General features: G+C 53.7%; 1 protein-coding gene across 3 annotated transcripts in view; it reads left to right on the forward strand.

Annotated features, from left to right (window-relative positions):
- The window catches only part of NOS1 (nitric oxide synthase 1), a 156,226-nt gene that overhangs the window by 47,427 nt on the left and 80,965 nt on the right, over nt 1-27,834 (forward strand). For 2 of the 3 annotated variants that reach the window (XM_059677246.1, XM_059677247.1), the window contains exons 1-2: nt 3,892-4,099; nt 25,472-26,581. In XM_059677246.1, the coding sequence (XP_059533229.1) occupies nt 25,878-26,581 (704 nt within the window). In that variant the 5' untranslated portion in view covers nt 3,892-4,099; nt 25,472-25,877. Of the gene's footprint in view, nt 1-3,891; nt 4,100-25,471; nt 26,582-27,834 lie in introns of those variants that run through there. The other variant, XM_059677244.1, reaches the window with a different exon arrangement.

The raw sequence follows: 27,834 nt of genomic DNA on the forward strand, positions 1-27,834 counted from the left end.
CCTTCTCCCCCTGTCCCCGTCCCCCTCCCCTCTGGCAGCCATCCGTCTGAAGAACTGGCATTTCCAGGGAACATGCTTTGGGAAACACTGGCTTGGAGGGAGACATGGGACAGACCGTCCCCCCCCCCCCGCCCCCCGCCTTTGTGGAGCTCTTCGTGGCCCAGCACTAAAGAAGTGCGTATTCTAGAGTGTGATGTGTTATGAAAGGCGCTGCGGGGGCTCAGAATGGGGGCCTCTCCAAAGAGGGGATGTCTACGCTAAGACCTCCCAGTAGAACTGGCCCACAATGCGACAGAGGGGAGGGCTTTGCTAAATACTAAGAAAGTCCCAGAACACCGCTCACATTTCTCATCTGTTCTTCCCAGACAATGGGAGGGAGGGAGGATCCATCCCATTTTACAGATGAGATAGCTGAGGCTCAGAGAAGCAAAGAAGTGGACCGAGATCACATAGCAGGAAAGTAGTCCAGTCTGTCTGCTCATAGGACACCTGTCAGCTGCCGCACCCCCCTCTGCCGCTTCTGCCCTGCACCCCCACCGCCCCCTCCCCGGGGGCAGCTGCCAGCTTGATACAGCTTCAGGGCACGGCCAGCCAGTGTGCCCGCTGCCCCTGCCGCTCAAGGCCTTCAAGTGTTTTCACTGCTGGGTGAATTCAGCAGATGCTTTTCGATCGCAGCCTATTAAATTAGCCCTTCTCTGCAGCCAAAAGAAGATAATTATGTTTTCATTAGCCCTGGATAATGTATTACCCCCTCAGTGGCAGCCGCACTGACAAACCTTCTACCCCCTCCTCCCCTTGCCCCCCCCCCCCCACACAGGGGCCACCTCTGTGCTGCTGGGTGGGGACCGGTTAGGGTCTAGGTGGCAAGGAGTGGGGGGAGGGGGAGCCTTTCTTCAGTTGCGAGAGGCCTTTTATCCACCTGCCATCCACGCGGACGGAGGCCACGAGCCCGAGAGGAGATCCAAGAATCATTGTTATCATGGTGACCGTTCAGGGAGAGCTTGCTCGGAGCTGAGCTCTGGCTGTGTCTCCGCTTCCTGAACCTGGGAGAGGGTGATATTATCAACATCTTCCTCTGAAGACCAAGGGGGTCCTGGTGGAGTCAGGTTGGAGTGAATGCCCAGGGGAAAGACTTAAAGGGCCCCCACGCCCAGGAGCTTTGGGGACACTGTCACTCTGCCTGGTCCAAGGGCCACCATACGGCTGCGAGTCCCTGGTCTTTCAGCACCAGTTGTTGAAGCCCTCGAGGGTCATGGCCCAAAAGCCAGACACTCCCCTGCCACCCCAAAGACAGCTCTGAATCGCCACTCCCCCCGCCTTCACACGGTGGTGGTGCGGGGGGGGGGGAGGAGGCCCGATTTGGGGTCAGTAGGACCAGAGCCCTAATAGCTCCTTTACCACCAATTCACTGGGTGACCTGGAGCAAGTCACCACTTCTCAGAGCCTCCGCTTTCCCCTCTGTAAAATGGGAACAAGAAAAGGAATCATCACTTGCGATGTTTATGATGAGTCAATGAGATGTTCCTATAAAATGCTTGGTTCCAGGCTAGTGAAATACTAAGTGCTCACACAGGCTCACCATTGTTTCTTCTACTGCTAAGCTGGTTTTGTTACAAGTCCCCTAACCCCACAGAAATAACCAGAGTGAGGGAGTCTTCCCCCCTCTCTCTCTCCCCCGCCCCCTACACACACACACCCTTGCGATGACCAGCTCCCACCTTAGCTGGGAAGCCTGTCTTTCCAAATCTGCCTCAAGAGCTGAATGATCTACTGGTGCTTTGCTCTCAATTGCACCAGGACCCCTGACAGTGAGGACAGAATTCAGGGAATGGGGTGTCTGCCCCCCCCCAACTCCCTGAATCCAGGCCAACTCTGTCTTTTTCAGGCCCAGCCCAGCCTTGGCCCTGACTCCACCATCTCGTAGCTGCCCATTGTGCCCCAACCACCCTTCTCCCCAGTTTCAAAACAGGAGATGTCCCCAGCTCGGGCCCCTGCTGGCCCCACCTGAACCCCTGCAGGCATGGTCCCCGTTCTGAGCAGGTGAACCACCAGCCCAGTGGAAGAGCAGCTTCCCTTCCCCCTGGCTTCCTGATTTTCCCCAGTTGCCATGGTAATTAAGGGGAGCAGTGTTCTGAGTCTGACACCACTGAAGCCCAGCACTCAACTTTGAAATGACGCCGGCAGGGGAAGTGGGGCTCCGGCGGGAAGGACTCGGCTTCAGCCCGGCTTCCCTGGGATGCCCCATCCAGCCTTGATGTCACTGTTCTTATTCTCATCGTTGTTACTGTTATTCTTGGCTCCTGTTTACTGAGCATTTACTATACGCCCGGCACTCTGCCAAGCGCTTCACCACTGCCATCTCACTGCGTGCATCTTCACCACGAACCCAGGCCCATTTCACCGCTGGGGACACTGAGGCTCCGGAACTTGCCACAGTCAGGAAGTGGCATGGCCCCGAGGCCAAGAGGGAATGTCTCATGTCTTCCTCCCAGCGTGCTGAAGCCAACACAGACCTCCACGCACCGCTGCCAGCTTACTCTTTATTCCCTCCTCCCCTGTTCATCCCCCACACCCTCCTCCTGCCCCCAAAGTCACACCCCTTCTCCCAGGCTCGATGTGCAAGACAGCGTGAAAAGCATTTATTAGTGACAAAGGGGGCTGGTGTTTCCTCTTTCCCTCTCTGCACAGCTCCCAGCCTGAGTGGGCTGGCTCCGCTGGCTGGGGCTGGGGAGGGGGCAGGGTCCAGCCACCCCGAGCCACATGGTGAGTGTGTGTGTCTGCATTCTCCCCTTTGCTGGATTTCCCCCACTTCCCCAAGAGTGTGTGAGCAGCCGCAACAGTGAAATGCAAAATTCTGTGCAATCTGCCCAGGAAAAGACAGCTTTGAGAAGGGTTTATATGGTTACCCATATGTTAGGGTCCCTAAGAAAGGAAGGAGAGCTGGGTTCTCGGCGTCTTCCCCTCCCCCAGCCCAGCCCTCCGCCTTAACCCACCTGCAGGTGCACCAGGCCACAGGTGAGCCTGTCCCTGCCCTGCCGCCTCCCCAGCTGCCCGGCCTACGTCCTGCTCCCGGGAAGACCAGTCCTGGCTGCCAGTCTTCCTGCCTGCCCACCAGGAGCCAGGGCCAGAACTCCGGCAGCAATCTCCTGGGGGCTCCTGGGGGCCCCCAGCCCTACCCAGCCCGGGAGGCTGTGCACCCCACTGTCCCATTAAGGAATGTTATCCTAAGGCTGATGTAGAAACAGAAATAACCCTCCCTGCCTCCAGTCTGGTCCTCTCTGCCTCAGAGAACTGCCCTTGTGGCTACTACATTCAGCCCCCTCCAGGCTCCCAGAAATTGCCCTGGCGTGTGTGTGTGTGTGTGTGTGTGTGTGTGTGTGTGTGTGTGTGTGTGTGTTTCCTGATAGAAAAAAAAATGGAAATTAGGTTATATAAAAGATGTATGCTTTGGAGCCCAGAGCGGCTCTTTTAATGAGGGTTGCGACGTCTCCCTCCCCACACCCATAAACCAGCCGGGTTGGACGTCACCGCTAATTCGTTTCAGCGATGATAGGATAAAGGAGGGACATTAAGAAATAAATTCCCCCTCAGGACCCTCACTGAGCGCGTGGCTCAGTCCCTACATGTCTCTGCCACGCTGCCAGCCGCCGGGCTAGGAGCTACTTAGCTGTGTGGCATCTCCAAGCCGCGGCTCCTCCGAGGGGCGGCCGGGCGTCCGGACCGGGTGAGCCAGGGGCGCGCACAGGGCGCCCGTCACTGCGAGGGGGACCCGCAGCCTCCGTCCCGAACTTGGGATCGCTGAGGCGGAGGGAGGGGAGGGGAGCGGAGGGGAGGGGAGGGGTGGGGGCTAGGCCAGAGGGGGTGGGGAGGGATCGGAGAAACAAAGCGGAGCAGACGGGGGAAGGACGCGCGCAGCTCCTACCGGGCGCGAGTGGGTGCGACTGGCGTCCTCCGGCCGCGCAGGGCGGGGGACGAGGCTTCGGACCCGGAGGCAGAGCAGCCGGAGGGGAAGGAGGAGCGGCGGCTGGCGCGCCGACCCGCGGGCAGGCGGGTGCGCAGCCCGAAGAGGCGGCCTCCGTGCTGCCCGGCCCGGCGGCAGGTGAGTCCTCGGCCCGGCTCCCCCCTCCCGGTCCCTCTGGCACCTGCTCCCCGGGAGCCCCCGGTGCGCGCGAGAGGCGCGGGGTCTGCCGCGTCCCAACTTGGCTCGGGCAGCCTCGTTCCCTCCCCGCGGGCGCCCCCGGGCCGGGGGCTCTGGTCCGGGGGTCCTCACGCCCCCCCTGCTCCAACTTTGCGGGGTCCCCGTCTCCCTCCAACCGCGCGCTCGGCTCGGAGCCGTGCGCCGACGTTAATGGCGGAACCTTGGCACCGCTGGCTCCCCACAGCGGGCAGCCGGGGCCGGGGACGCCAGCCCTGGCGCCTGGGCACCTGCCCAGCCTGAACTTTCAGCTCTCCTTCACGCCCGGCTCCTCGGAGGCACGGCACCTGCGAGCCCGGTAATGGCGGCCTCGTTAGCATCGCCAGCCGCCCTCGGTGGGGGGCCGAGGCTGGGCGGGCTCTGCTCCTGGGAACGTCGCTCCTGCCTAGCTTCCAACTTTGAGAGGATCCTCCGTGCGCGCCGCAGTGATGGCAGGGCCGCCCGCACCCCTTCCTTCTGTCCGGGCGGGACTGGGGTGTCGGAGCGCGGCTTCCCAGGACCCGGGAAAGTTGTGCTTCCGGCTGGAAAGAGGCTCTGGGCTCCCCGTGCGCCTCCCTGACGGGCGAGGGTTGCGCTCCTCCGGGATTAGAAGCCGGACAGGGTGCACTGCGCGCGATGTGTTCGCTTCCCGGTGGCCAAGGGTTGGAGCAGGGTCCCTGCGGGATCCAAATTCCAGGAACGGGTGGGGGCCTTGGGTCTGAGGGTCGCAGGAGGCTCCCCAGACCGAGCCCCCTAGAGACTGCAAACCTTTGCCCTGGCCCCCAGGGCACGGTGACGGGTGCTCGGAGGTTCTCCGTGCGGTCCGGGTGTGTGTGTGTGGGGGGGGGGGGGGGCACCCAGCGTGCGGAGGCGAGCTCCAGGGGAAGGCAGGAGAGCTAGGGCAGGAAGCTTCCGCCGGCTGCCCCTGAGTCTGACCCTAGAGGTACCCTGTGCTTGTGTGGTCTTAGGCGAGTCCCTTCGCCTCCCCAGCCAGCACTCTGCCTGTGAAATGGGGCAACAGTGCAAACCTTGATCGCGGCGCTGTTGGGAGCATCCTCATTGCGCTCATGGATGTGAAAGTGAAGCCTAGTGAGTGCTCCATTCACAGGAAACTGCTGGTATTTTATTATTTTACAATCCAGATCCAGGGGATCTGATGGTCAGTGGTTTCCTGCCCAAAGAAACGGGGGGACCGTCGCCCAGGCTACAGCAGGTTGTACGCGCCGTGGTGCCCAGGCGGCCCGGGGGATGAGCATAGTTTCTTTCCCGCAGATGAAACCCTTACAGCCCCGCTCAGGCCCCTGAAGAATGCACAAGCAGGAACCACAGAAGCCAGGCCCTAGGGCATCCCCAGGCAGAGGTGCAGGGCTGGCCAGTGGGCGCAGGCACGTTGTCTGGCCTCCTCGATGGCCCAGGAGGGCGGGAAAGGAAGGAAAGACTCCAATAGGGGTTGGCAAGCACTAGGGGTTCACAAAGCAGAGTAGCGTTGACTCTCCCCATCGTTACTTAGAACTTGGATACAACAGGGTAGAAGCCTCCTGCCCAGCCTATGGGAGCGGCATCCATTCTCCTCTGCCCTCAGGCGCCTCAGCAGACAGATTTGAGAAGCCTTGGCAGGTCTCTGAAGGGAGACGTTCTGACCCTCCTTGTCTGCCACCCCCACCCCCGTCCTTTCTACCAGCCCAGTTTCAGAAGCCCAAAGGATGAACAGCTTTGTGCCACCTCCAAGGCCCTGCCACATGCAAGGCGTTCCTGGAACATCCTCAGGAATACTCCCCCCAGGTTCACAGTGTTCTGAATCCCATTTTGCAGATATGAAAACTGAGGCTGGGCAAGCCAAGCAGCCTGCCCACAGTCACCTTCCTGGTAAGTGGCACAGCTGGAGACCTCCGTCCTGGTTTCGGGCTTCCTATTTGGGGAATTTTTTACACCTCCCTGAGCATGTAAGATGTTTATGTGTGCTCCTCCCATAGCAACCACAGCCTCATTTCCTGATACATCTGTTCAGCCAGAGGCTACCCCAAAATCAGGGGCGGACTTTGTCTCCAGAAATTGTGATTCCCTCAGAGTCCCAGACCTTGTAGAGAAAGAGCAAGCAGCACAGTAAAGGATCCGGTAAGGATCTCTACTTGAAACCAGCCTTAGTTCACTGCATGGCTGTGTGGCCTCGGCTGGTTACTTAACCTCTCTGAGCCTCAGTTCCATTATCTGCAAAATGGGAACAATAACGCCCACCAGGGGTTGTGTTGAAGATTTTGTGATAAGTTGTTCTGGAAACAATAGCTTTATGCCAAGATTGGTGGTTGTACAAAATAGGGAATCCCAGAAGAAGCCTTCTGTAGCAACCAATAGTGTGGATATGGTTTCCAGACTAGCCTGCCCTTGGCTCTTCCTGCCTCTTCTTCATTTTCCCCACATGGCCAAAGCAACCCCCCACCCCCCCAGTTTGAATTTTTCATTAGGGAAGGACCACCCCTGGGAAAGGTAAGAGGCTAGGAGTGGACGGGTGGGGTAGGCTGCTTTCGGAGGGTCTCTGGAGCTGAACTGAGAGGCGCTGTCCAAGGTACCACCCAGACAGCTGTCAAAAAATTTCCTTGCAGATTCTGATGTTCAAGGATGCAGGAAGATTGAGTGTTGATTCACCTGGGTGTTATGAGCACGCATAGGTGTGGCTGTGCTGCCTTTTGGAGGGTATGTCTTGGGGTGTCTTAGGACAAAACTCCGTGTGCTGCCTTCACTCAGTTTCTGTGGGTCTGATCGCAGTTGAGAGCCACAGGCCACCATCTGTACTCTTTAGAACTGGCGCTTTTTCCTGTTAGAATTTTGAGTTTGGTGTTCCAGGGCCAGTTTTCATTGTGAACCAAGGGGCATGCTTGCCACTGAGGGTCAGTTGGGTTTGTGTGGTTAACAATACGAAGGCTGCGGTGATGGTAGATGTGGCCATTCTTCTCATTCTAATATATGATAGCATCGAGTCGTCATCTGATCTAGCACAAGCGCTACAACAGCCAGGGGACCCTCAGCATCAGACTCCACAAGGTCCTGGTTAGAAGAAGAGAGACCCCACCCCCATCTAACGACTCAGCGTCCGCAGGGGAAATTGAAGTTTCCATGCTGTTAATGAGACTTCTCCAGGACACTGTAATGCCCTCAGCTCTTGTCCATCAGCCCCATTTTACAGGTGGAGAAACTGAGGCCCGGAAAAGGTATGTTACTGGCTGAAGGTCACACAGCACAGTATTGACAAAGCCAGGATAGAACCTCAGTGTCTTAACTCTTTGTAAAGTGCTTACTTGTGATAACATCACATTTAGCCCCATCGGTTGACGCATCTGCCCTTTCAAAGAGGAAATTTCTTTTTAAAGTGGCTCAGTGGTTGAGCATCGACCTCTGAACCAGGAGGTCACGGTTCGGTTCCGGTCAAGGCACACGCCTGGGTTGCGGGCTCGATCCTCAGTGTGGGGCATGCAGAAGGCAGCCAGTCAGGGATTCTCTCTCATCATTGATGTTTCCCTCTCTTTCTCCCTCTCCCTTCCTCTCTAAAATCAATAAATATATATATTTTTTAAAAGTGACCTTTATGAACCAAGTAACACAGGAGCTAATAAACCCTGTCTAATTACCACTGGTTTCAGCAAAGCCACTGGTTTGAGCTTATTTGGACAGCTGAGTCTCCCTCCCCCTCTCCCGCAAATACACACGGAACCTTTGCAAGTCCTGCTCAGGCTGATGTTGGTCACACACCTGTTCTAGGAAGAATCGTGAGCAGCATCCTGTAAGTCTGGGAAACTGAGTCCACTTGACCTTATTTAAGGAAAATGATCTGTCAACAGAAAATGCCCCTAAGTCCCCAATAAAAGTAGAGGCAACAGGATACAGTGGGCATGGCCGTGTTTAGTGATGATAAACCGATCGATGATTTTCTTTCATCATTGGTGTTTCTCTCTCTCCCTCTCCCTTCCTTTCCCTGAAATCGATAAAAACATATGAAAATATTTTTTGAAAAGGAATGCAAGAAGGAGAGACCCGTTTAGTTAGGCAGCTGATGGGGGCCGCGCCCCTTGCGCTCACTCAGCCCCAATGTTCTGCTCTGTGAAATGAAGGAGCAGGGACTCACGGGCAACTAACTGTGCAGGTGTGTTTGAGTTCGCATTTTGGTTGGTTTGGTTTGGTTTTGTCTTTTTTGTTGTTGTTGCCTTTGAGTCACAGGCCGCAACATTAAATATTGTTTATGTCTTGCCTGGCCCTTCAAGACATTTCAGTTTACAGCCCTGAGACGAGCTTCCCTCAGACATGTTTATCATAACGTTCTGTGTCTTGCCCGAGACAAACGTTTGCCCGGTCCTCATCCATCCGTTGCCTCCGTGATTTCTGCTGACAGGTCCTAAGAGGAAGACCGCCCTGCTGGGACGGGAGCACGGGGCCAGGTCCCATTTCCAGCCTGGGCGGCGTTTTCTCTCCCCACCTCTGACTTCTGAACACCGTCACCTCTCATTATAAGATCACCACTTCTCAGTTGGGGTTTGCCCAGAAAACAGAGGCCTTGTTTGGGGCGATCCAGGATGCTTTGGGAGCTTTGGTCTAAAGGCACCTGAGAGAAATCCCACAGATTTTCAGGGGTGTCCTGCAGAGTGTCCCAGCTTCTGCGGGGACCTTTGCCCACCAGCATTAGCTAACACCCGGGAATCTCCTTATGCAAAACCTGCAGCTAAGTGGCTGCCGCGGGGACGGAAAAGGCGGGCCTCTCTGGAACCTGTCTCCAGGTAGAAATGAAGAAAGGAGCTTGCTCCGGCATCAGATAACACTGCTGAGCACCCCGTGTTTCTCAGCAAGTCAGGGAAGCCGCTTCTGCGTCGAACAAGCAAGCTCTGACCCCCAGCCCGTGCCAGGCCCCATGCGAGAGGCTGAGGCCGGGGGAGTGGAAGACCCTCAAGTGCTCCCAGTGCCCGAGGCAGGGGTCAACTTGCCAGTAACTAGGACGCAAGGAGACAAACAGTGTGGTCCGTCCATCCTCTCTGGTCATTTAAAGGGCCATGCGGATCACATTGGTGCGGTATTTCATCCCAAGAATTTTAAGCAGAACAGTGTAACCTACCGGGTTAAATCAGCGTCATACTGGATAGCAACTGACAAGCTTTGGCATGTTTTTCTCTTTAATTTTTGAAGCAGTCTCTTATTTCTAAAACACTCAGTAAGGAAAATGAAAGCCAGTTAGTAATGTTCATGTACCAGAATTCAGGTAATGAAAGGAGTCAATAACACCTGGGTGTTAGTTTATTAAGATCAGTCTTAGCTGGAAAGACCTCCGTTGTCGTTTCACCCTGTATGATAGTCACCGAAATGAAATAACTTTGTTTGTTGCAAGGCATGATATAAAATGATGAGGCTGGATGGATGTTTTCGGCTTGATATTTTTGTTGTTTTTTATTATTTTTTAACAAACATGCATGAACCCCTACGTGTAGATATATGTGGCTTCCTTCACTGCGGCCTTCCCTGCCCAGGATTTCTTGGCGGGGGGGTAGGGGGGGTGGGGGAGGCGGGGGGGGAACCTTCTTCAAGACTTGCCCTCAGACATGAAGATATTTCTTTTTGAGTGGCGAGGCCTTATCAGTTTATATTTCAGAAACGGCAAGAAGTCATCAGGAGCCATGTCTTGCGGTTAAAACGGGTGATAGTCTTGGATGAGATTTAGTTTTGAGGGGCAGGGGGGCTCTTTTTAAAACCACTTGGTGTAACCAAACAGGATATCTTGTCTGGTCCCAAACTGGTGTCCAGGTCAAGCCGTGAACCCTGGACACTCCATCTTGAGACTGACGGCCAGAGCCAGCTCCAAGGAGGCCAAAGAGCTGCCCCCCCACCCCCCACCCCCACCCCCCGACACCCCCGCCGCCGCCCCCAGCGCCCTCAGCAGCCCACTGCTGGCGCTGGCGGTAGATGAGCTTCTCTCCAAAGCGGCGGGGCCAGATTCACTACTCAGGTTACCATCGTGTCAAAAACCTTAGCTGGGGATGTGGTACGATTTTCCCAGTATAGTTAACTTTCTTGGGCGTAATAATGGAACTATGAATTTTATGGGAGATTGTAGTTATTCTTAGACTATGTTTGCTTTAGAATTTAGGGCTGAAGCATCCTATTTTCAAATGGTTCATTGTAAAAGATAGGTAGGTAGGCAGGTAGATGGGTAGGTAGGCAGGCAGGAAGGAGGGTAGGTAGGAAGAAAGTGGGGAATGGAGGGAGGCAGGGAGATAGATGATAGATCGATAGATAAATGATGGATGGATTGATAGAAGGATGGATCAATCAGTCGGTTGATAGATATGGCAGACAGACAGGGCAAATACAGCAAATGCTAATAGTCATTGAATCTGGTTGGAAGTTTGTAAGTGCTGTGCTCTTTAGTTTTCTGCGTCGAAATATTTCATAATAAAAGTTGGGCAGCCAGAATAGCTTTAGTGAGACTTTCCTCTGTGTTAAATTTCCCCACATTTCTTAGGAGAATAATATTCACCCTCCCAACTCTAGGCCCCCCACACACACACACACACAGACACACCTGCACACGCAAACACACTCATGGGCACCTCTTTTCCTGGAAGAAATCAGCCTGCATTTTGCAGAAGGCCACTGTTCTCCGTGGCAGCTTTTTTACGTTTTCCCCTCTGCATTTTAATTAGGGCTGTGAGTCACTGTGCTTTATGAAGGCTGGTGACAATGTCATTTACGGCTGTTTAGCATCCCAATCGAGCCCTCTTCCGCGGTGCATTGCATCTCGGGCACTGAGCAGGCGACAGTTCCCTCTGTCAGAGGCAGAGCAGGCTCCCAGGCTCTTGAGGAATTCAGGGATGAGCTTGAGGTTCGTCCCTGCAATACCGTCTCAGGTTGCCTCTTCCACCGCCGGCTTCCTAGCCTTGGCGTGCCCGAACGCATATGAATTCTGAAGGGTGATTCAGAACTGCAGCTTAGACATCCTCTCGGGGTCAGCAAGCTTTTCTCCCGGGCACAGGGGTCTGGCTTGCCGTGACGTGGGCTCTGGATGGGAGGGGCGGGGAGGGGGGCAGGATGCTGGAGCCCATCCGGGCTGGATTTGAGTCCCCCCCCTGCCACTTACTCACCCTGTAATCTTGGGCAGGTTACTCAGTCTCTCTCTAAACCTTTTTCTCTTCTGTAAACAGGAGGGTAACTCCACCTCACTGGGTTAGTGGGGCCATTAAATGGTTGGTACAGCCCAGCCAGTGTAGCTCAGTGGTTGAGTGTCAACCTAAGAACCAGGAGGTCATGGTTAGATTCCTAGTCAGGGCACATGTGGGCTCGATCCCCAGTGTGGGGCGTGCAGAAAGCAGCTGATCCATGATTCTCTCTCATCATTGATGTTTCTATCTCTCCCTCTTCCTTCCTCTCTGAAATAAATAAATAAATATGTATATGTATATGTATATATGTTTTAAGTTAAAAAATTGTTGGCACATATTGGGTGCTCTGTCAGGTTATTAGTAAGGGTGAGGGGTGAGGATGGCCATTTGGGTAATTCCACTTAGACATGCCTTGACCATTAGGGTTGCTTCTGATAGTCCTCATCTCTAGACCCGAGGTGCAATGGGGATTGAAGAATTTGGGGCTGAAGTATCTTATTTTCAAATGGTTCTATGTTAAAGGCAGGTAGGTAGGTAGGTAGGTAGGTAGATATGTAGATTTGTCAGTCAGGGTCAAACTAGGATACAGAAGACCTGCAGCTGGGATTTCCAAGATGATGTAATGGAAGAATCATTTAAGGACACAGTTTAAAGTGCTGACAAGGGAGGGCGAAGTGCCCGGGGCTAGCAACAGGGGCGGTGACCACCCAGCCTGATGAGCAGGGTAGGGACCAGTATGACCAAAACCCTTTGGGCCCAGGAATAGGGCAGCTGTGCTCAGAGAGGAAGGCAAAGTTCTCCAGACCACAGCCCTCAGACAGGAGTGAGCAGGGGAAGCGAGGGTGACCTCTCTCTCCTCCCTGCCTCCCTCTCATCTCCCTTGTGCCTCCCATCGGCCAAACCCAATCAAAAGCCATAAAGGCCAGCCTCTTCCTGGGGCCCAGGTACGTTTTGAGAAGGTGGAGAACAGATCTGGAGGCAGAGGGAAGAGGAAGAGGTCCCTGATCATTGGCGATAAACTACCCTCACCTCACCAGAGCCCAGCAGAAGGGTGCTTCCCCGCGCTGGGGGGTGCTGGGATGTGCCCAGTGTTCTGCAGGGTCCTCATGGGATCCTGGCAACAAACCAGGCATTTCCTTCCATTCCAAATGCCAAAACATGTCTCCAGGTACCGGGGAGTGGGCATTCTAAACTCCATTGAACGGGGCCAGGGCATCGCGACTTAACCAGCAAACTGTAGGGTAGAGTTCAGGGGAAATAAGGCATGCACTCTGTCCAGGAGGCAAGGATTGTTGAATAAGCTGCTGAAATAGGTTTTGTGTTCTGTCAACAAGTAACCAGCGTGGTGTCTGTCGACTGTTCACTCTGTGTTGTTCCGAGCGCACATCGGGGGCGATGCCAGCTGTGTCGTGCCAGCCAGGTGTGCGTCTTGTGAAAGCAGCTCTTGGGTGACAAAGCAAAGCATTCTTGTGGCGGTTCCCCAGCGGCCCTGGGATTTTATTGCCGACCTTCAAGGAGATTAAATCGGAGGAACTTTCACGGTGAAAGCAGCGTGGCATTGTGGAAAGAGCCTTGGAGTGGGAGCTGGGAGTCTGGCGTGGCTTTGGCAACGATAATGACACTGGCCAGTGTTCTCGGCACACTCGCCCAGGGGCTGGCGCTGCGGTAAGTGCTGGGCTCACATCAGCACAGGTTTTCCAAAATGTGGTGGATACTCCACGGGTGGTACCCCTGTTTTGTGTTGAGATCAAACTCACATAACATAAAATTTGAAGGATGCGTTAGTGGCATTTAGTACATCCATGATGTGTTACAACCATCGCATCTACCTAGTTCCAGAACATTGCCATCCTCCCAATGGGAAAACCCCTACCCAGGAAGAAATGAAAACAAGCGTTTAAACAAAAACGTGTACATGCGTGTTCTTAGCTGCGTTATTCACAACAGTCCAAAGGCGGAAACAACCCGATGTCCATCGACGGATGAATGGTCTGCCCACACCCGGGAATGTTACTCAGCCGTGAAGAGGAGGGCGTGCTGCTCTGTGCTCCAGCACCGAGGATCCTTGAAAAGACCAGACACAAGAGCCGCGCGCTGTGGGCTTCCAGGGAAACCGCCGGAACAGGCAGATCCATTGAGACGAAACGATCTGCCAGCGGAAAGTCCCCCTAAGCCCCCAATAAAAGTAGAGGGAACAGGATACAGTGGGCGTGGATCTTGGCATGGCCGTGTTTAGTGATGATAACTGATTGATGATTCTCTTTCATCACTGGTGTTTCTCTCTCTCCCGCTCCCTTCCTTTCCCTGAAATCGATAAAAACATATAAAAACATTTTTTAAAAAGGAATGCAAGAAGGAGAGACCTGTTTAGTTAGCCAGCTGGTGGGGGCCGCGCCCCTTGCACTCACTCAGCCCCAATGTTCTGTTCTGTGAAGTGAAGGAGTAGGGACTCACGGGCAACTAACTCTGCAGGTGCTGAAGACGGGGTGGGGCAGAAGTAAAGGACTGTTTGCCTTGCACCCATTTTTTAAGAACTTTTTATTGTGAAGTAATTTTAGACTTGCAGAAAAGTTGCAAAACAGTGCAGTGAGATTCTTTACACTCCTTCTCCAGCATCCTCTAATGTAAACACCATTCCCAGCCATAGTTAGTGATCGAGAACAGGAAACTGACGGTGATATCATATTATTAACCAGGCTACAGGCCTTATTTGAATTTCACCACTTTTTCCACGAATGGCCTCCTTCTGTTCCAGGACCGGATCCAGGAGGCCACACCATTTATAGTGCTTATTTCTCTCCGTCTCCTCGGATCCGTGACAGTCTGTCTGTTGTTCCTCGCCTCCGGTGGGTTTGACGCTTTCAGAGAGCACTTGTCGGTCGTTCTGTAGAATGACCCCCAGTTCGAGGTGGTTCAGTGTCTTCTCCTGATTGGAGCGAGGGGGTATCTGTTTTTTAAATTTACTCAGGATTCCTTTGGATAGATAATAAAAAAAAAAGGTAGCTAGCAACTTCGTGCCATGATTCATGGATATTATTCCTTATGACACAGTTATAGTAAATATTAAATGTAAAAAGTGAGCCAACAAAGGAAAGATGGTAAATGAGTCATAGGCAAGTCATAAGTGGCGTAGGGATATACGGCATTATTTCATGAAGCCCTCACAGGAGCCCTACAAAGTGGATCCCGTTATTATTCACCATTTTGCAGCCGAGGAAACAGGCACAGAGATCAATGTTGGCCCAAAGCTATGTAGTCAGTAAATGGCAGAGTCGGGATTGGAACCCAGGACCTATGCCATCTTATCCACTGCACTAGAGGCCCAATGCACGAAATTCATGCAAGGGGCTTGGCCCCCACTGCCACCATGGCTGTCTCTGCCTCAACCCCGCTGCTGCGGCCTCATCCGGAAGGACATCTAATTAGCATATTACGCTTTTATTACTATAGATTCCCCATAAGCCTTCCTTCCCACCTGCGATGTCAGCTTAGATACTGACATCACTCTCTTTCCAAAGTGACGTCATTCTCTTTTTTCCGTGGTTTTTATTTCGGGGGAAATTTGCAGAGTTTTGCCGGGTGAGGCTGAATCAGGTGGGAATGTGTCTCTCAGTGCAGAGGAAGGGCTGTCTTCTAGGGGCTGACCGGGTGCAACGGGAGGTAAACACCCGGCCCATTCAGGTAACCCCAAGGCACACACTCAGGACAATGTCTGGGGCCTGGGCCTTTGTGCTCCCTGTGGATGGAGGAAGGAGGCTGGCTCCCCTTCAGCTCTTGTGGAATGAGTAGGCATGGGCTGGTTTGACATCAAAAGCAAAAGCTCTAGCCCTAACCAGTTTGGCCCAGTGGATAGAGCATCGGCCTGCAGACTGGAGGGTCCCAGGTTCGATTCTGGTCAAGGGCATGTACCTTGGTTGCAGGCACATCCCCAGTAGGGGGCGTGCAGGAGGCAGCTGATCAATGTTTCTAACTCTATCTCTCTCCCTTCCTCTCTGTAAAAAGTCAATAAAATATATATTTTTTTAAAAAAAGCAAAAGCTCTATTTCCAGAGGAAGGTGTCACTCCAAGAAGGATCTTTGTGACCACCCCAAGGGGAGAGAAGCAGCAGACTGTGGACTTAGGATGACGAGTATGTGAAAGGCTGTACCGCCCTCAGTAGCTTTAGCCCAGGGCAAAAGGTCAGCTGGGCGGCAGCCACGGGGCACAAGCTGGGACAGATGCAGAGAGCTCTCGGGAGGGTGGGGGCCTGGATCACCGGTAGCAGGTGTCAGCGCTTCATTCCTTTTTATGGCTGAATGAAATGCCACCGTGTGGATAGGGGCACCCATGACAGGACCCAAATCACCAAGCACACCTGCCCCTTCATTGAGCAGCTTCTGACCTGTCTTGCTTCCCTTTAAACCTCACCATCCAACAGGGGTCCCACCGTCAAATACCTTGCAGGGTCCTGGCAAGAAACGAGTGAGCGAGGGGGTCACCTGGGGCTGAGAGGAACGGGGGAGCTCATGCCCTGTCAAAGGGGCACCCCCCCACACTCCAGCCGTTTGTTGACATTCAGGCAGGCGGAGGCAGTGTGGCACACCTTGCAATGTTCTAAGAAAACCAGAAATTTACATTTCCTGTGAAACTCCCAGTTTTTAACTGTGTCAACCAAAAGGAACTCATCTGTGTGCCTGTGGGGGTTTGTAGACCCAGGCGCGCGATCACCCGGGTCTGCAGCACTTTTGTGCAGAACAGTTTACAGTTTGGGTCGAAATTGAAATCTCATTCGAAATTGCCGTTTTTGTCGGTCACAAAAGACTTGTCTCTCTGCAGTTTTACAAGGTTCAACCTAAAATCATCCATCACACTCCCAGTGGTTCTCAACCTTCCTGAGGCCGCGACCCTCTAACACAGCTCCTCATGTTGTGGTGACCCCCAACCATAACATTATTTTCGTGGCTACTTCATAACTAATTTTGCTACTGTTATGAATCGTCATGTAAATATCTGATATGCAGGATGTATTTTCATTGTTCGCGACCCACAGGTTGAGAACCGCCCAGGCTGACGTGTTCTGCTTGAAGCATTGCGGGACAGCAAAAAAGTAACAGGCATTTAGAGGCCAGCTGGTTTCTCAAACTACAGTATGCACACCCATCCCCGGGGTCTTCTTAAAATGCAGAGTCTGGTGACTAGGTCTGCGGTGGCCCCTGAGACGGCATTTTAAACAGCTCTCAGGTGATGCCCACAGGGCATTCGACCACGTTCATCACCGGTCACTGTACGAACTTCATCAAGACCCTCCTCTTGAGCTCTCTCTTTTCTGAATCCAGTGTTGTCACCCAAGTATGTGAAGACTCATTAATTCATTCTTCCTTTTGTCATGGGCCATGTGACCACCTCCGTGCAGCTGCTTGGCAGGAAGTGAACGGATACCAGGGCTGCCTTCCTGCATAGCAACCACCATCTGGAACGGTGCTCTAGACATGACATGGGCTCTCCAGTTGTCTGTAGTCTCCACCACTCCCTCTTGCCTCCCACCTGGGCTACTTCATCCAATGGCTGTAGCCTTGGAGATTGAGACTCTGGTTTATTGAGCAACTGCTATGTGCCAAGCACTTTGCTGTGCGCTGAGGGTATCCCAGGAAACCAGGAAACCCTGATCTTTGTCCTTCAGGAGCGTATAGTCTCCTAGTTGACTAGGATGATCTGTTTTTAGAACAAAGTAGTTACTCCATAAAGGCTGAAAAATGAAGGAGTTGTTATTTATGGCTCTCTCAATAAACCCTAAATACCGATAATCAGCTTTTTACTCTCATGAGATTGTTCTTTTAAAAATTTACCTTGACAAGCGACTTGGTTGAACCTCAACACCGAGCTGTGATTTGGAAGATACAGTTCTTGATGTCCTACCTCAGACAAGGGCCACTACAGACATTGACAGTTTGCAAAGGGCTCCTTACAGAGCTGACTTTACGTAATCTTCACAAAAACCTGGGGGGTCATTATTTCTACTTTTTCAGCTTCCCAGAAGGAACTGGAGATTCAAAAAGTTAGATAGAGGACTTGCCCGGCATCCAATGGCCAGTCAAGGGCACAGCTGGGGAGTGAGCCAAGTCAAGTGTATTTTTCTGTAATCCTCCCTTCATTTTCAGAATTGGGTAAAGAATAAGGAGACGTTGACTCTTGCAAGATGCTGGACCACCGTTGAATTAGTTATCACTCCTCGGGAAGACTAATTCTATGGAAGGATTATTCTTATCTTTTCTTTCACCCCGATTTTACTCACCCTCACGTTCTGTCTGTCGGGGAAGCCAGACTGGAATGTCACCTCGGACACCGCCTCCTCTCTTACCCCTTCCATCCAGTCAGTCACCAAACCTTGTTGGCACAACCTCCTAAATATCTCCTTAATCCACCCACTTCCTCCCCTCGCCACCCTAATCCTGACCAGCCTCCTCTCTCGTTCCTGGCCTGCAGCCGCCTCCTAACGGACTCCCTGTAGCCAGCCTTGTCTTCCCACCCAGTCTCCATCCAGCAGCCAGAGTGATGTTTACAAAATCCAAATCTGACCCCAGAACTTCTCTTCTCAAAACCCTCCCCGGCTTGCCATCACCCTAAGAATACAGTCCAAAACCTTTAACGTGGTTCTAGAAGACCTGCGTGCTCCAGCTCCTAAAGACCTCTCCAGCTTCAGAAGACATTGATGTTATTCTCCGGCCACAGTGGACTCTATCTGGTGCCTCCAATGCCTGCTCCCCTCCCACCTCAATACAGTCTCTCCTCACTCCCAACACCCACTCCTTCATCTGGCCAACTCTGTAGCGTGACTCTTCCTCCAGGAAGCCTTCCCTGACCACCCCCAAGACGGTTAGCTATCCTGTCCATGCCCTGTTAGCACACTGCATTTCTATTTTGTTCCAGTCACTATACTTGTTGCTAAGTCTCTCTGCACCCACCTCTGCCTCCTCTGAGGGCAGGGATGCTGTCTGTCCTGCCCATCCTTACATCCCCAGTGCCAAGATCCTCACTGACCCAGGTGGGGGGAATGTAAGAGTTAGTTAATGAGGGGATGGCTTGGATGAAAGAAAAGGAAGAGAGAGAGAGTAAGGGAAGGAGAGGAAGAAAAAGAAAGTAGAAGAGGGTGAGGTTTATTGGAGGTAGAAAATGTGCCATCTGTTTTTAATGGTTCTTAAGGGACGTCTCAGAGACCACTGGTAATATGTTTCCTTTGAATAGTAACAAGGCCATCCTCTGGGTGTGGTTATGTTTGCATATCTAGCTGAAATAGTTCATTTTCCTTGAGGTGTGATCTAAATTGACTCAAAAAAGAGTAGTTAACAGTGCCATGTACATTATGGGTATCATTCCACCAAATGCTTTCCCGTTTAATTGTCCCATGTGATTTGTTTCCATATTACAGATTAGGGATCTGAACCTAAGAGGGGGTACGGGGGAGTCCCGAACCCTTGTCTTCCAGGCCCCACGGCCCAGGCCTTGGACCACACGTGACACTGCCAGCCGTGAGGTCTGGCGGAGGCGAGGAGAGAGACGTCTCTGGGGATTTGGGTGCCGTGGAGGGGTCCCTGGATGCAAGCAATTTAAGAATCTCAGTCCTGCCCTGGCCGGCTTGGCTCCGTGGATAGAGCCTCCGCCTGCAGACTGAAGGGTCCCGGGTTCGGTTCCGGCCAAGGGCATGTACCGTGGTTGCGGGCTCCGTCCCGACACTCCTCCCCGGCCCAGGCTCTGGTTGGGCTCGTGCAGGAGGCAACCAATTGATGTGTTTCTCTCACATCGATGTTTCTCTCTGTCTTACCCTCTCTCTTCCACTCTCTCTCTTAAAAAAAAAAAAAAATCAATGGAAACATATCCTCAGGTGCGGATTAAAAAAAAAAAGAATCTCAGCCTTACGCCTTGGAATTTTTTGTCTGTCTGATGGATATTGTGCTCTACAGCCGCTGAACTAGCTCATAAAAACGAGCTTTGCAAAATGAAGATGAAATGAAGGCTCCATAATCCCCTGGGTCTGTTCCAACACGGAGACGCCCGCCCTGCAGCTCTCTCCTGTGATGTCTGGACCAGCGACCAGTAGCGCCCCGGCCCACCCAGTGGGAGTGACTCAACACCAAGGTCCAGGGCCTGCGCTTGCGGCTGCCTCTCCTGAGTTCCATGTCCTCACATGAGTTCCATGTCCCCACACACCAGATCCTCCTCTCGGGGCATTCCCAACAGACAGTAAGCAAAACAGTTTACAACAAGAAGCAGGCTTTCCTCCCACCGACCCCCTTTCCCTGCCCCCTTTCCCCGGAGCAGCCTCTGTTACTAATATCTTGGGTGTTTTTCCCCAGCGATTTTCAGTGCACCTTCGAGCTTCTATGGGAGAATGGATAACTACATAGGGTGCATGTAGAAATACATTCCTATGCCATGTTCTCTGACTCGCTCTTTAAGTTCAGTAATGTATCCTCAAGATCATCCCCCGCTGACCCTTTTAGATCTTATTCCCCTGTGGTTCGTGCCTGCGCAGGATTCCATTGTGGGATGTGCCACCCACACGGTGGGTATTCAGATTTTCCCAATATCTTGATATTCTGAACAACCCTGCAAGGGGGGGGGGGAGAAGAGAGAGAGAGAGAGAGAGAGAGAGAGAGAGAGAGAGAGAGAGAGAGAGAGAGAGAGAGAGAAATGTGTGTGTGTTTCATCTGCAGGGGCAAGTTTGTTTTGTTTTTTTAAATATTTTATTGATTTTTTACAGAGAGGAAGGGAGAGGGATAGAGAGTTAGAAACATCGATGAGAGAGAAACATTGATTCAGCCGCCTCCTGCACACTCCTCACTGGGGATGTGCCTGCAACCAAGGTACATGCCCTTGACCAGAATCGAACCTGGGACCCTTCAGTCTGCAGGCCGATGCTCTATCCACTGAGCCAAACCAGCTAGGGCTGCAGGGGCAAGTTTTAAAAATTGAATCACCAGGTCAAAAAATTGTCAGCCAGGTCAAAGATCTGTGTGTTTTCAACGAGGGAGTAGATATTGTCACACCACCACACAGAGAGACCGTACGAAGCCACGATGTATGGGAGAGTGGATTTCCCAAACCCTCAGGTGCAAGGTGTACTGTCAGGCTTTAAATAACTGTCCATCCTCCTCCTCCTGACTCTAAACCACGCTCATTCCCGCCTCTGAGGTGTGGCCATTTGGCAGGGGGTATCAGAGTCATCACAGGCCAACCGTAGCCGGGAATCTGGGGGAAGGAGGTGTCTGGGATGATCCCATGGGACCAGGGTGTCTGTCTGTGGCCTCCCCAAAACATGGAACAACAACTCATCCCCCGATTTGCAGGGCTTGGCGGGTTTGTGGGTGACTCGGCGTGGGAGGAGGCTCGCCAGCTTCCTTCCCGGGGTGTGCTCTCTGGGGAAAGGCTGCAAATGAGCTGCTTGAGCGATGGGAGGACGTTGGTGGCTTTCTTAAGGGTTTTTTGAGAGCGCAGTTGGGTTACATTTTGGGTCTTTTGTTTGTGTTGGAGGCAGCAGCTTTTGTTTCGCTTTAAGACGTGGAGGACTTGAGTTTGTTTTTACATGAGATTGGAGGGAGACGGGATGCAGGGCTGTGATCCATTAGCGATTTTGTGGGTGCGCGCACTGAAAACACCGAGGCGTTGACAGGCGGCTGTTCTGTTCTTTAATATTGCTCATTTAAAGGTCACACACGTGATAAAAATAATTTAAATGATATTCAGATTGGCAGAAGAAGGCGATTCAGTGCTTCCTCCTACTTCTGCATTCCAGCACTCCTTGTCGGATGCAGCCAGGGGTGCTGCTCCCTTCCAGAATGGTCTCTGCACGTATGCCCTGGTTTCTTTCCTTTCCTTTTCTTTCTTTCTTTTACCTAATGGTAGATCTTGGAGCTCATTTTCTACCTGCAAATGGGGAACTGCTTTATTCTCTTCAGTGAGACATTTATTGGATCCTCAGGTGAGATTTTAAAGGCCGTTTGGGTGGCAGGATGCTGAGTACTGGGCCTTTACCCCAGGGGACACCCTCCTGTCACCTGGCTCTCTGCAGGGTTCGCCCTGGGTTTTCTCCTTCCCCGTTCTAACCCCGTCAGCCTCATTCGCAGCGGTGAGATGTTTGCTAACCTTCTGTGTCAATTTTCCGGTATCTTTAGACGGAAGTATCTACTGCCTGGCTAAGTAGATGCCTGAGGGGACATACGGGACTGGGGGACACAAGGAAGAGCTCTGGTCCAGGAGCCAGACGCTAGAACCAGACTCCAGACCGCGCTGCCCAGCGGCAATGCAGTGTGAGCCACAGGCGTGATCTTGAACTGTGTAGTGGTCTCATTCTCAAGAGTCAAAAGCCACAGGTGATACATTTTCTAATCATTGTGCTTGACCCGATGTATCCAAGACATTATCAGCTCGACGTGAGTGATAGATACTGGAAAATCAGAAATATTTTATGTTCTTTATGTCCTGCTGGTCTTTGAAATCCAGTGTTCATTTTACTCATACAGCTTATCTCAGCGGAACCAGCCACGGCTCAGGAGTTCCGTGGCCACCTGTGGCCAGTGGCTGCTGTATCGGAGGCACAGCTCTTGGCCCCTCAGCTGTCGCTGATTCCTGAATCCTCCGACCTCAGTGCAGAATCAGAAAGCCACGGCAGCCAAGGCAGGCCGGTCTCCCTGCTCAGCTGAATCTCTGCATCTGTGAAATGGGGACGGTCGGACGTGACCTTGGTCAGGTCGCTGCAGAGGAGGATGTGCTTCGGGAGGAAAAGGAGGGAGGCCTGATTTTGTGGGATTATTGTTAGGATTGGGATTCACCTTGGCGAGGCCTCAGGGTCCACTCCCTTAGACCCAGGGCTGCCTCCCCGTCACCTCTCTCAGCCTCGAGCACCTTGTCAGCAGCACCCTGCTTGGCACACAGTAAACTCAGTCACTCGGGACTGTGACTGTCACCATTCCTCCGATCGCAGAAACGCGGCCCAGGGTGGGGAGCCGTTTTCCCAAGGTCACACAGCAGCGAGACGGGGTGGCGGCAGACGCTGGCCCGTTTTGGCTCCCTGCTCCTCTCTGGCAGGCAGTCATCCTGAAAGCCAGCCGCCCGTTTCCACGCAGCCAGAGAACGGAGACAAATACACCGAGACCACTGAGCTACTTGAAGAGGCCCGGTCCAAGAAGCGTTTCCCTGGCACTTGCTGGGGCGGGCACGCACACAGGGTTCGTGTAAAGTCGCGGCTCCACAGGGCAGAGGCCGGTTGTAGTCAGTGCGCCGCACCGTGACTGACGTGAGAGTCCTCGGTGTGATTTCAAACCAAGGGCCTCCTTCTAGGTGGCACGCGATGCACCGTTGGCGAGACTGCAGTAGAGGAGAAAGTGAGCTCAGTGGTCAGCCAGAGAGCCTGAGGGGTGACACTGTGCAACAATGACAGGACGCCGTGTCTTCCTGAGCCTTCGCCCTGTGACCTTGCGGAGCACCCTGCCCTCACTGGTCCATTGAATCCTCCCAGTTCCCCAGGGAGGTGGTCATTACATGATGACCCCATTTTACAGATGAGAAAACTGAGGCTCCAAGAAAATAAAGAACTCACCCAGAAACACACAGATAGGGCCGGAAGGGGCCTTTAACATCTTCCCTGGAGCAGAAGGGTGGCCAGCGCTCCAGCTTGGCCCAGGACTGAGGAGCCCACTGGACACCAGGCATTTGCAAGCTGGGACAAGGGGCTCTCCCTGTAGTTGCTTAATTTATTCATCGGTAAAATGGGCAGAGTCAACCCTGCCACTGGTCCGGGTGAGAATAAAAAATATGACAGCAGAGGAGGGTGTGCTTTGGGAAGGAAAAAGAGAGACACCTCATATTGTGGGGGTGCTTTTAGGGTGAGGATTGGCCACAGTGAGGACTCAGAATCCACTCACCTGGTCCCAGGGCTGTGTTCTCTGCCGCTCACTCTCATTCTGTCTCTCGGACTCAGACTTCTTCCTGCCGCTCGAGCCCAGCCCCTTTCCAATTCCTTCCAAATTTCAAGTTGCCTTTCTAGAGCCAAAGTCTGAGAAACAGCACCCCACTTTCCCAAGCACCTGCCAACAGCCCTGTCTGATTTGAAAACAGCTAAGAAAGAGAGAGGCGGGGCTGTTGGGGGGTGGGGGACGTTGTGGGTCGCTTTATTGCTTTTTCTTGAGCCAAGCCCAGCCTATGTCCTTTGCGCAGGTCTGGCCCAGGCCAGCGTGTGGAGGAAGCGAGCATGGGGGCCTCGCCCACCAGGAGCTCCCCTTCAAGTCTCTTCTTTAATTAAAGACCTCAGCCGAGTGCCCACTCAAGAGCGGTCGGGAGGTCCCCGCTGGCTCTGCTTCTGGCTCCATCCGCCGTGTACAAACCCAGTGAACATGCTGGGTTTGGTACCGGGGAGAAGTGGGCTCACGGAGAGCTAAGGAAGCAGCGGGCAGGGCAGACCGATCCTCTCCCAGGCGAGGAGAGCACGGTGGTTCCAGAACCCCAGCAGCAGGATGCTGGAAGACACTCAGCCCGTCTCCACGGGCCACACATGCACACTCACACAGCAGAGAAATGACACCGCGCAAGGCGATGCATGAATACACAGAGAGACACACACACAGCAACACCAGATGGAGAACACAGCCTGGGCTGGGCCGGCTAGTCATTATTCCCTCACCCACACGGAGGGACTGGCGGAGTTACGTAAAGCAAGCTGTAAAATGGGGGTGGGGGGGCCTTAACTTCCTAACCAGCCCCGTAGGGGACCCAGGAGGGGGTACCTCCTGCTCATGGGGGTGTCTGCATCCACGTCCTGCTCTCAGAGGTAGCAGGAGCCTGTCATCTGCCTCAGCCCAGCCCCGGGCTGACCCCGGGAAGCTGCTAGAAGGGAAAGGAGGGAGGGAGTTGTTAGCAGTGGCAGATGGGAGCTCCGTCCCTGCACTAAGGCATGGTGAATGCCCACAGAGGGGTGGAGATGGATCTGGGGGTAAGGAAAGGGCTGTACAGGTTCTCCACTGCCCCCCACCTGTCCCCAACCCACCAGCCCCAGCCCGGACACATGAGACACACCGGCATCCCTGCCCGCTGTGTACATGCCACAGGCGCCCACTCCTCACCTGATCCACGGCGGCCTATTGGCCTTCAGTTCTCCAAGCTCACCACTCGGCTCCCCTGAGCCTGGAGGAGCTGGTGGGAGTTGTAAAAGTAACTAGAATATAAATGTTTTAAACCTAGACTGTAAGTTTAAAGCTTAGGCTCAAGAGTGGGACCAGTCGGAGTTCAAATCTTCCCTCCGCCATCATTCTCTGCTTGGCCTTGGACAGGTCACTGACCCTTCCCAAGCTTTGGTCTTCTTGTCTATGGAAGGGTTACTGTGCGAATCAAAGAAGAAACTTCCTGTTAAGAGTGTCTGTGCTCAGTAACTGTCCGCTCTGTTTAGTCTTTGGGGATTTTTCTCCTTTGTTCAACGAGCACTCGCTGAGCACCTGCTCGGTGCTTCTGTTCACCTGGGCGTGCTCAGTCCACTCTCCTGGGGTTTCTCCGTTGGGGTTTCAGGTGGCCTGTGAAGTACTGTGTCCCCCAACGCGTTATAGGGACCTGCGTCTGGTACTTATACCCAATTGGGGTTGTGATGGTGGCCAAGTCTGCCCTTTTGAATCTGGAACGAGTCAATAATTATAAAAACGGTCATAAAAGCCAATTGACATCTGTAACCGGTGGCTCCGCGGAAGGCAGTGTCCCCTTCCGGGGGTCGTGGCGGGGGCTTTGGGAGCAGCCGGATCGGAGAGCCCACAGCTCCGTGCTGGCTGAGCTCCTGGCCCGGGGATGGAACATGTGAATCAGAGAGACAAAGGCCACGGGTGTGACAAGTGGGAGGGGTGGCTTCTGGCGGTAGGAAAAAAAAAAATAAGAGAGGTCCTCTGAGCCTTGCCTTCTGCTTCCTGGGGCTGAGAGGACTGTGAGTGTTACCCAGGGCTTTGGTCATGGAGATGAACCCAGGCAGTTTGCAGCCAACTGGGAAAGAACCCTCCTCGAAGAAAAGGGATTTTGTTTCTGGGTTGGTCCCTCCGGAGCGTCTGGTGGCTGACGTCTCCGTGTGCCGGCTTCGTGTTGAAGGTGGTGCTGGGCGCTCCCACCTCGACCTCTTTTTAAACTCTCTCCATTCTGTCCCTTGCTCCTTCTCTTCAGCTCAGGAAGCTCTGGATCTCGTCTGCGTCCCACGGGCTGGCGATGCCCAGGGAATAGCCCCCAAGAGCCTGCGTGGCCTCTAGACACACCCACCAGATCCTTCCCCTCACAGTCCGCCCGACCTGTTGCTTAGGGACGCGTCCCACCGCTTCTCCTGACGTCTGCCCGGTCAGCCATCACTCCCTCAGAGAACAAGGAGGGAGGCAGGCGCGCGAAATCATGCCACCGACCGCCGAGCAGCAATGAGTGGGTGATACCGAGTTGACGTCAAAGTCAGACAAGCCCAAGAGACTCTCCGCAGCCCCGGCTCCTCCCTCCTCCGCACAGCCTGAGCGGGGCTCCTCCTGGCGAAGCCACCTCGGCCCGACCCAGTCTGTGGTCTTCCGACCCTCGGACCCTGGACACCATGGAGAATCACATGTTCAGTGTCCAGCAAATCCAACCCAACGTGATTTCTGTCCGCCTCTTCAAGCGCAGAGTGGGGGGCTTGGGGTTCCTGGTGAAGGAGCGGGTGAGCAAGCCCCCCGTGATCGTCTCCGACCTGATTCGAGGGGGTGCCGCCGAGCAGAGCGGCCTCATCCAGGCCGGAGACATCATCCTCGCGGTCAACGGCCAGCCGTTGGTGGACATGAGCTACGCCAGCGCCCTGGAGGTGCTCAGGGGCATCGCCTCCGAGACCCACGTGGTCCTCATTCTGAGGGGCCCGGAGGGCTTCACCACGCACCTGGAGACCACCTTTACTGGGGACGGGACCCCCAAGACCATCCGGGTGACACGGCCCCTGGGCCCCCCCACCACGGCTGTCGATCTGTCACACCAGTCGTCAGCCTGCAAAGAGCAGCCGCTGGCGGTGGACGGGGCCACGGGCCCCAGCAACGGGCCCCAGCACGCCCAGGACAACGGGCCAGAAGCTGGCTCGCTGTCCCACACCAACGGCCTGGACCCTGCCAAGAAAAATGCCGGGGCCGCCCGTCAGTGCAGTGAGGAGCACAATGAGTTGCTCAAAGAGATCAAGCCTGTGCTGAACCTTCTCACCTCGGCTGACAGAGGGATCAACGGAGGGGGACCTGCCAAGGCGGAGACAAAAGATGCAGAAGTTCAGGTGGACAGGTAAGCCCCACAGCTGTGCATGCGCGCATGTGCTGCAGCTCAGCCTCTCAGCCCGGGAGCCAGCCTGAGCTGCCCCCGACATCTGCTGGGCACGGCCTCTCTCTCACCCTTGCCTCTTCCCTTTAAAATTGCAAGAGCAGAATGGGCGTAGCAGCTAGGATGTATCCCTTGCCAGGAAGCCCAGAGCTGTCAGTCATGGTAGCCGCTGTCATGTTTTCTGATCTTGATCCCATGTAACCCTCCAGCCACCCCCGGCGATGGGTATGTTTGCAGCCCACATGTCCCGGGTGAGAAGATTGAGGCTCAGAGAGGAGGGGCTTTCCCGAGGCCACCCAGGAGGTGAGGTGGGTGTCAAGGCCTTGGGAAGAGAGGAGAGAGCTGAGCGCTGGGAAACCTCAGGCTCAGCCGGTTCTCTCCTTGGGCAGCCTGTCAAGGGCAACAAAGGCTCTAACAGAGGGGGAGGAATCAAGGTAGAGAATTGGCCCCAACTCCCCAAAACAGGGCTCCTGCTCGGATTAGGTGGGAGCCGAGGCTAGAACTTGAAGACGTGGGTGCCAGCCCCTCTGTGTGACCCAGGCCGGCGTTTTCTGATTCTGTGGTGAGGAAAGCTGGCAACCCAGTGGGTTCTTCCAGCTCCTTCTCTGGGGAGGAAGCAGCAGCCGGCCAACCTTGCACGTCGTGCAATTGTTTGACTGAAAGCAGCAGAAAAAAAACTTGTTTTGCAGGAGGTAAGATTTGGGAGAAAGCACTGCAGGGCAAGTCCAGGGCTCCATGAAACCACTAACATAAATGGTAAGGATGAGGGATATTTAATAATAGCACGTGTGCCCCAAGCTCAATGGTTTATACCCGTGCTGGACTCAAAGCAACCCCCCCCCTTTAACAAACCTTTTATTTAAATATTTTTGTATTGATTTCATAGAGGAAGGGAGAGGGAGAGAGAGATCAAAACATCAATGATGGGAGAGAAACCTCGATCGGCTGCCTCCCACACGCCCCCTACCTGAGGATTGAGCCTGCAACCCAGTACGTGCCCTGACCAGGAATCGAACCATGATCGCCTGGTTCATGGGTTGACACTCAACCACTGACCCACACTGGCTGGGCTTAACAGATCTTTTTAAATGTCCCTTTACTAACCAGCAGCTAATTCATGGATCATATAACCTACCCACACTTGACATTTTTAAAATCGATTTAATGCCCTAACTACAAAATAAAGGAGACAGAGCAAAAAAGTAATTGATGATAAA

This window comes from Myotis daubentonii, chromosome 19 (assembly GCF_963259705.1).
Source record: "Myotis daubentonii chromosome 19, mMyoDau2.1, whole genome shotgun sequence".
Lineage (NCBI taxonomy): Eukaryota > Metazoa > Chordata > Mammalia > Chiroptera > Vespertilionidae > Myotis > Myotis daubentonii.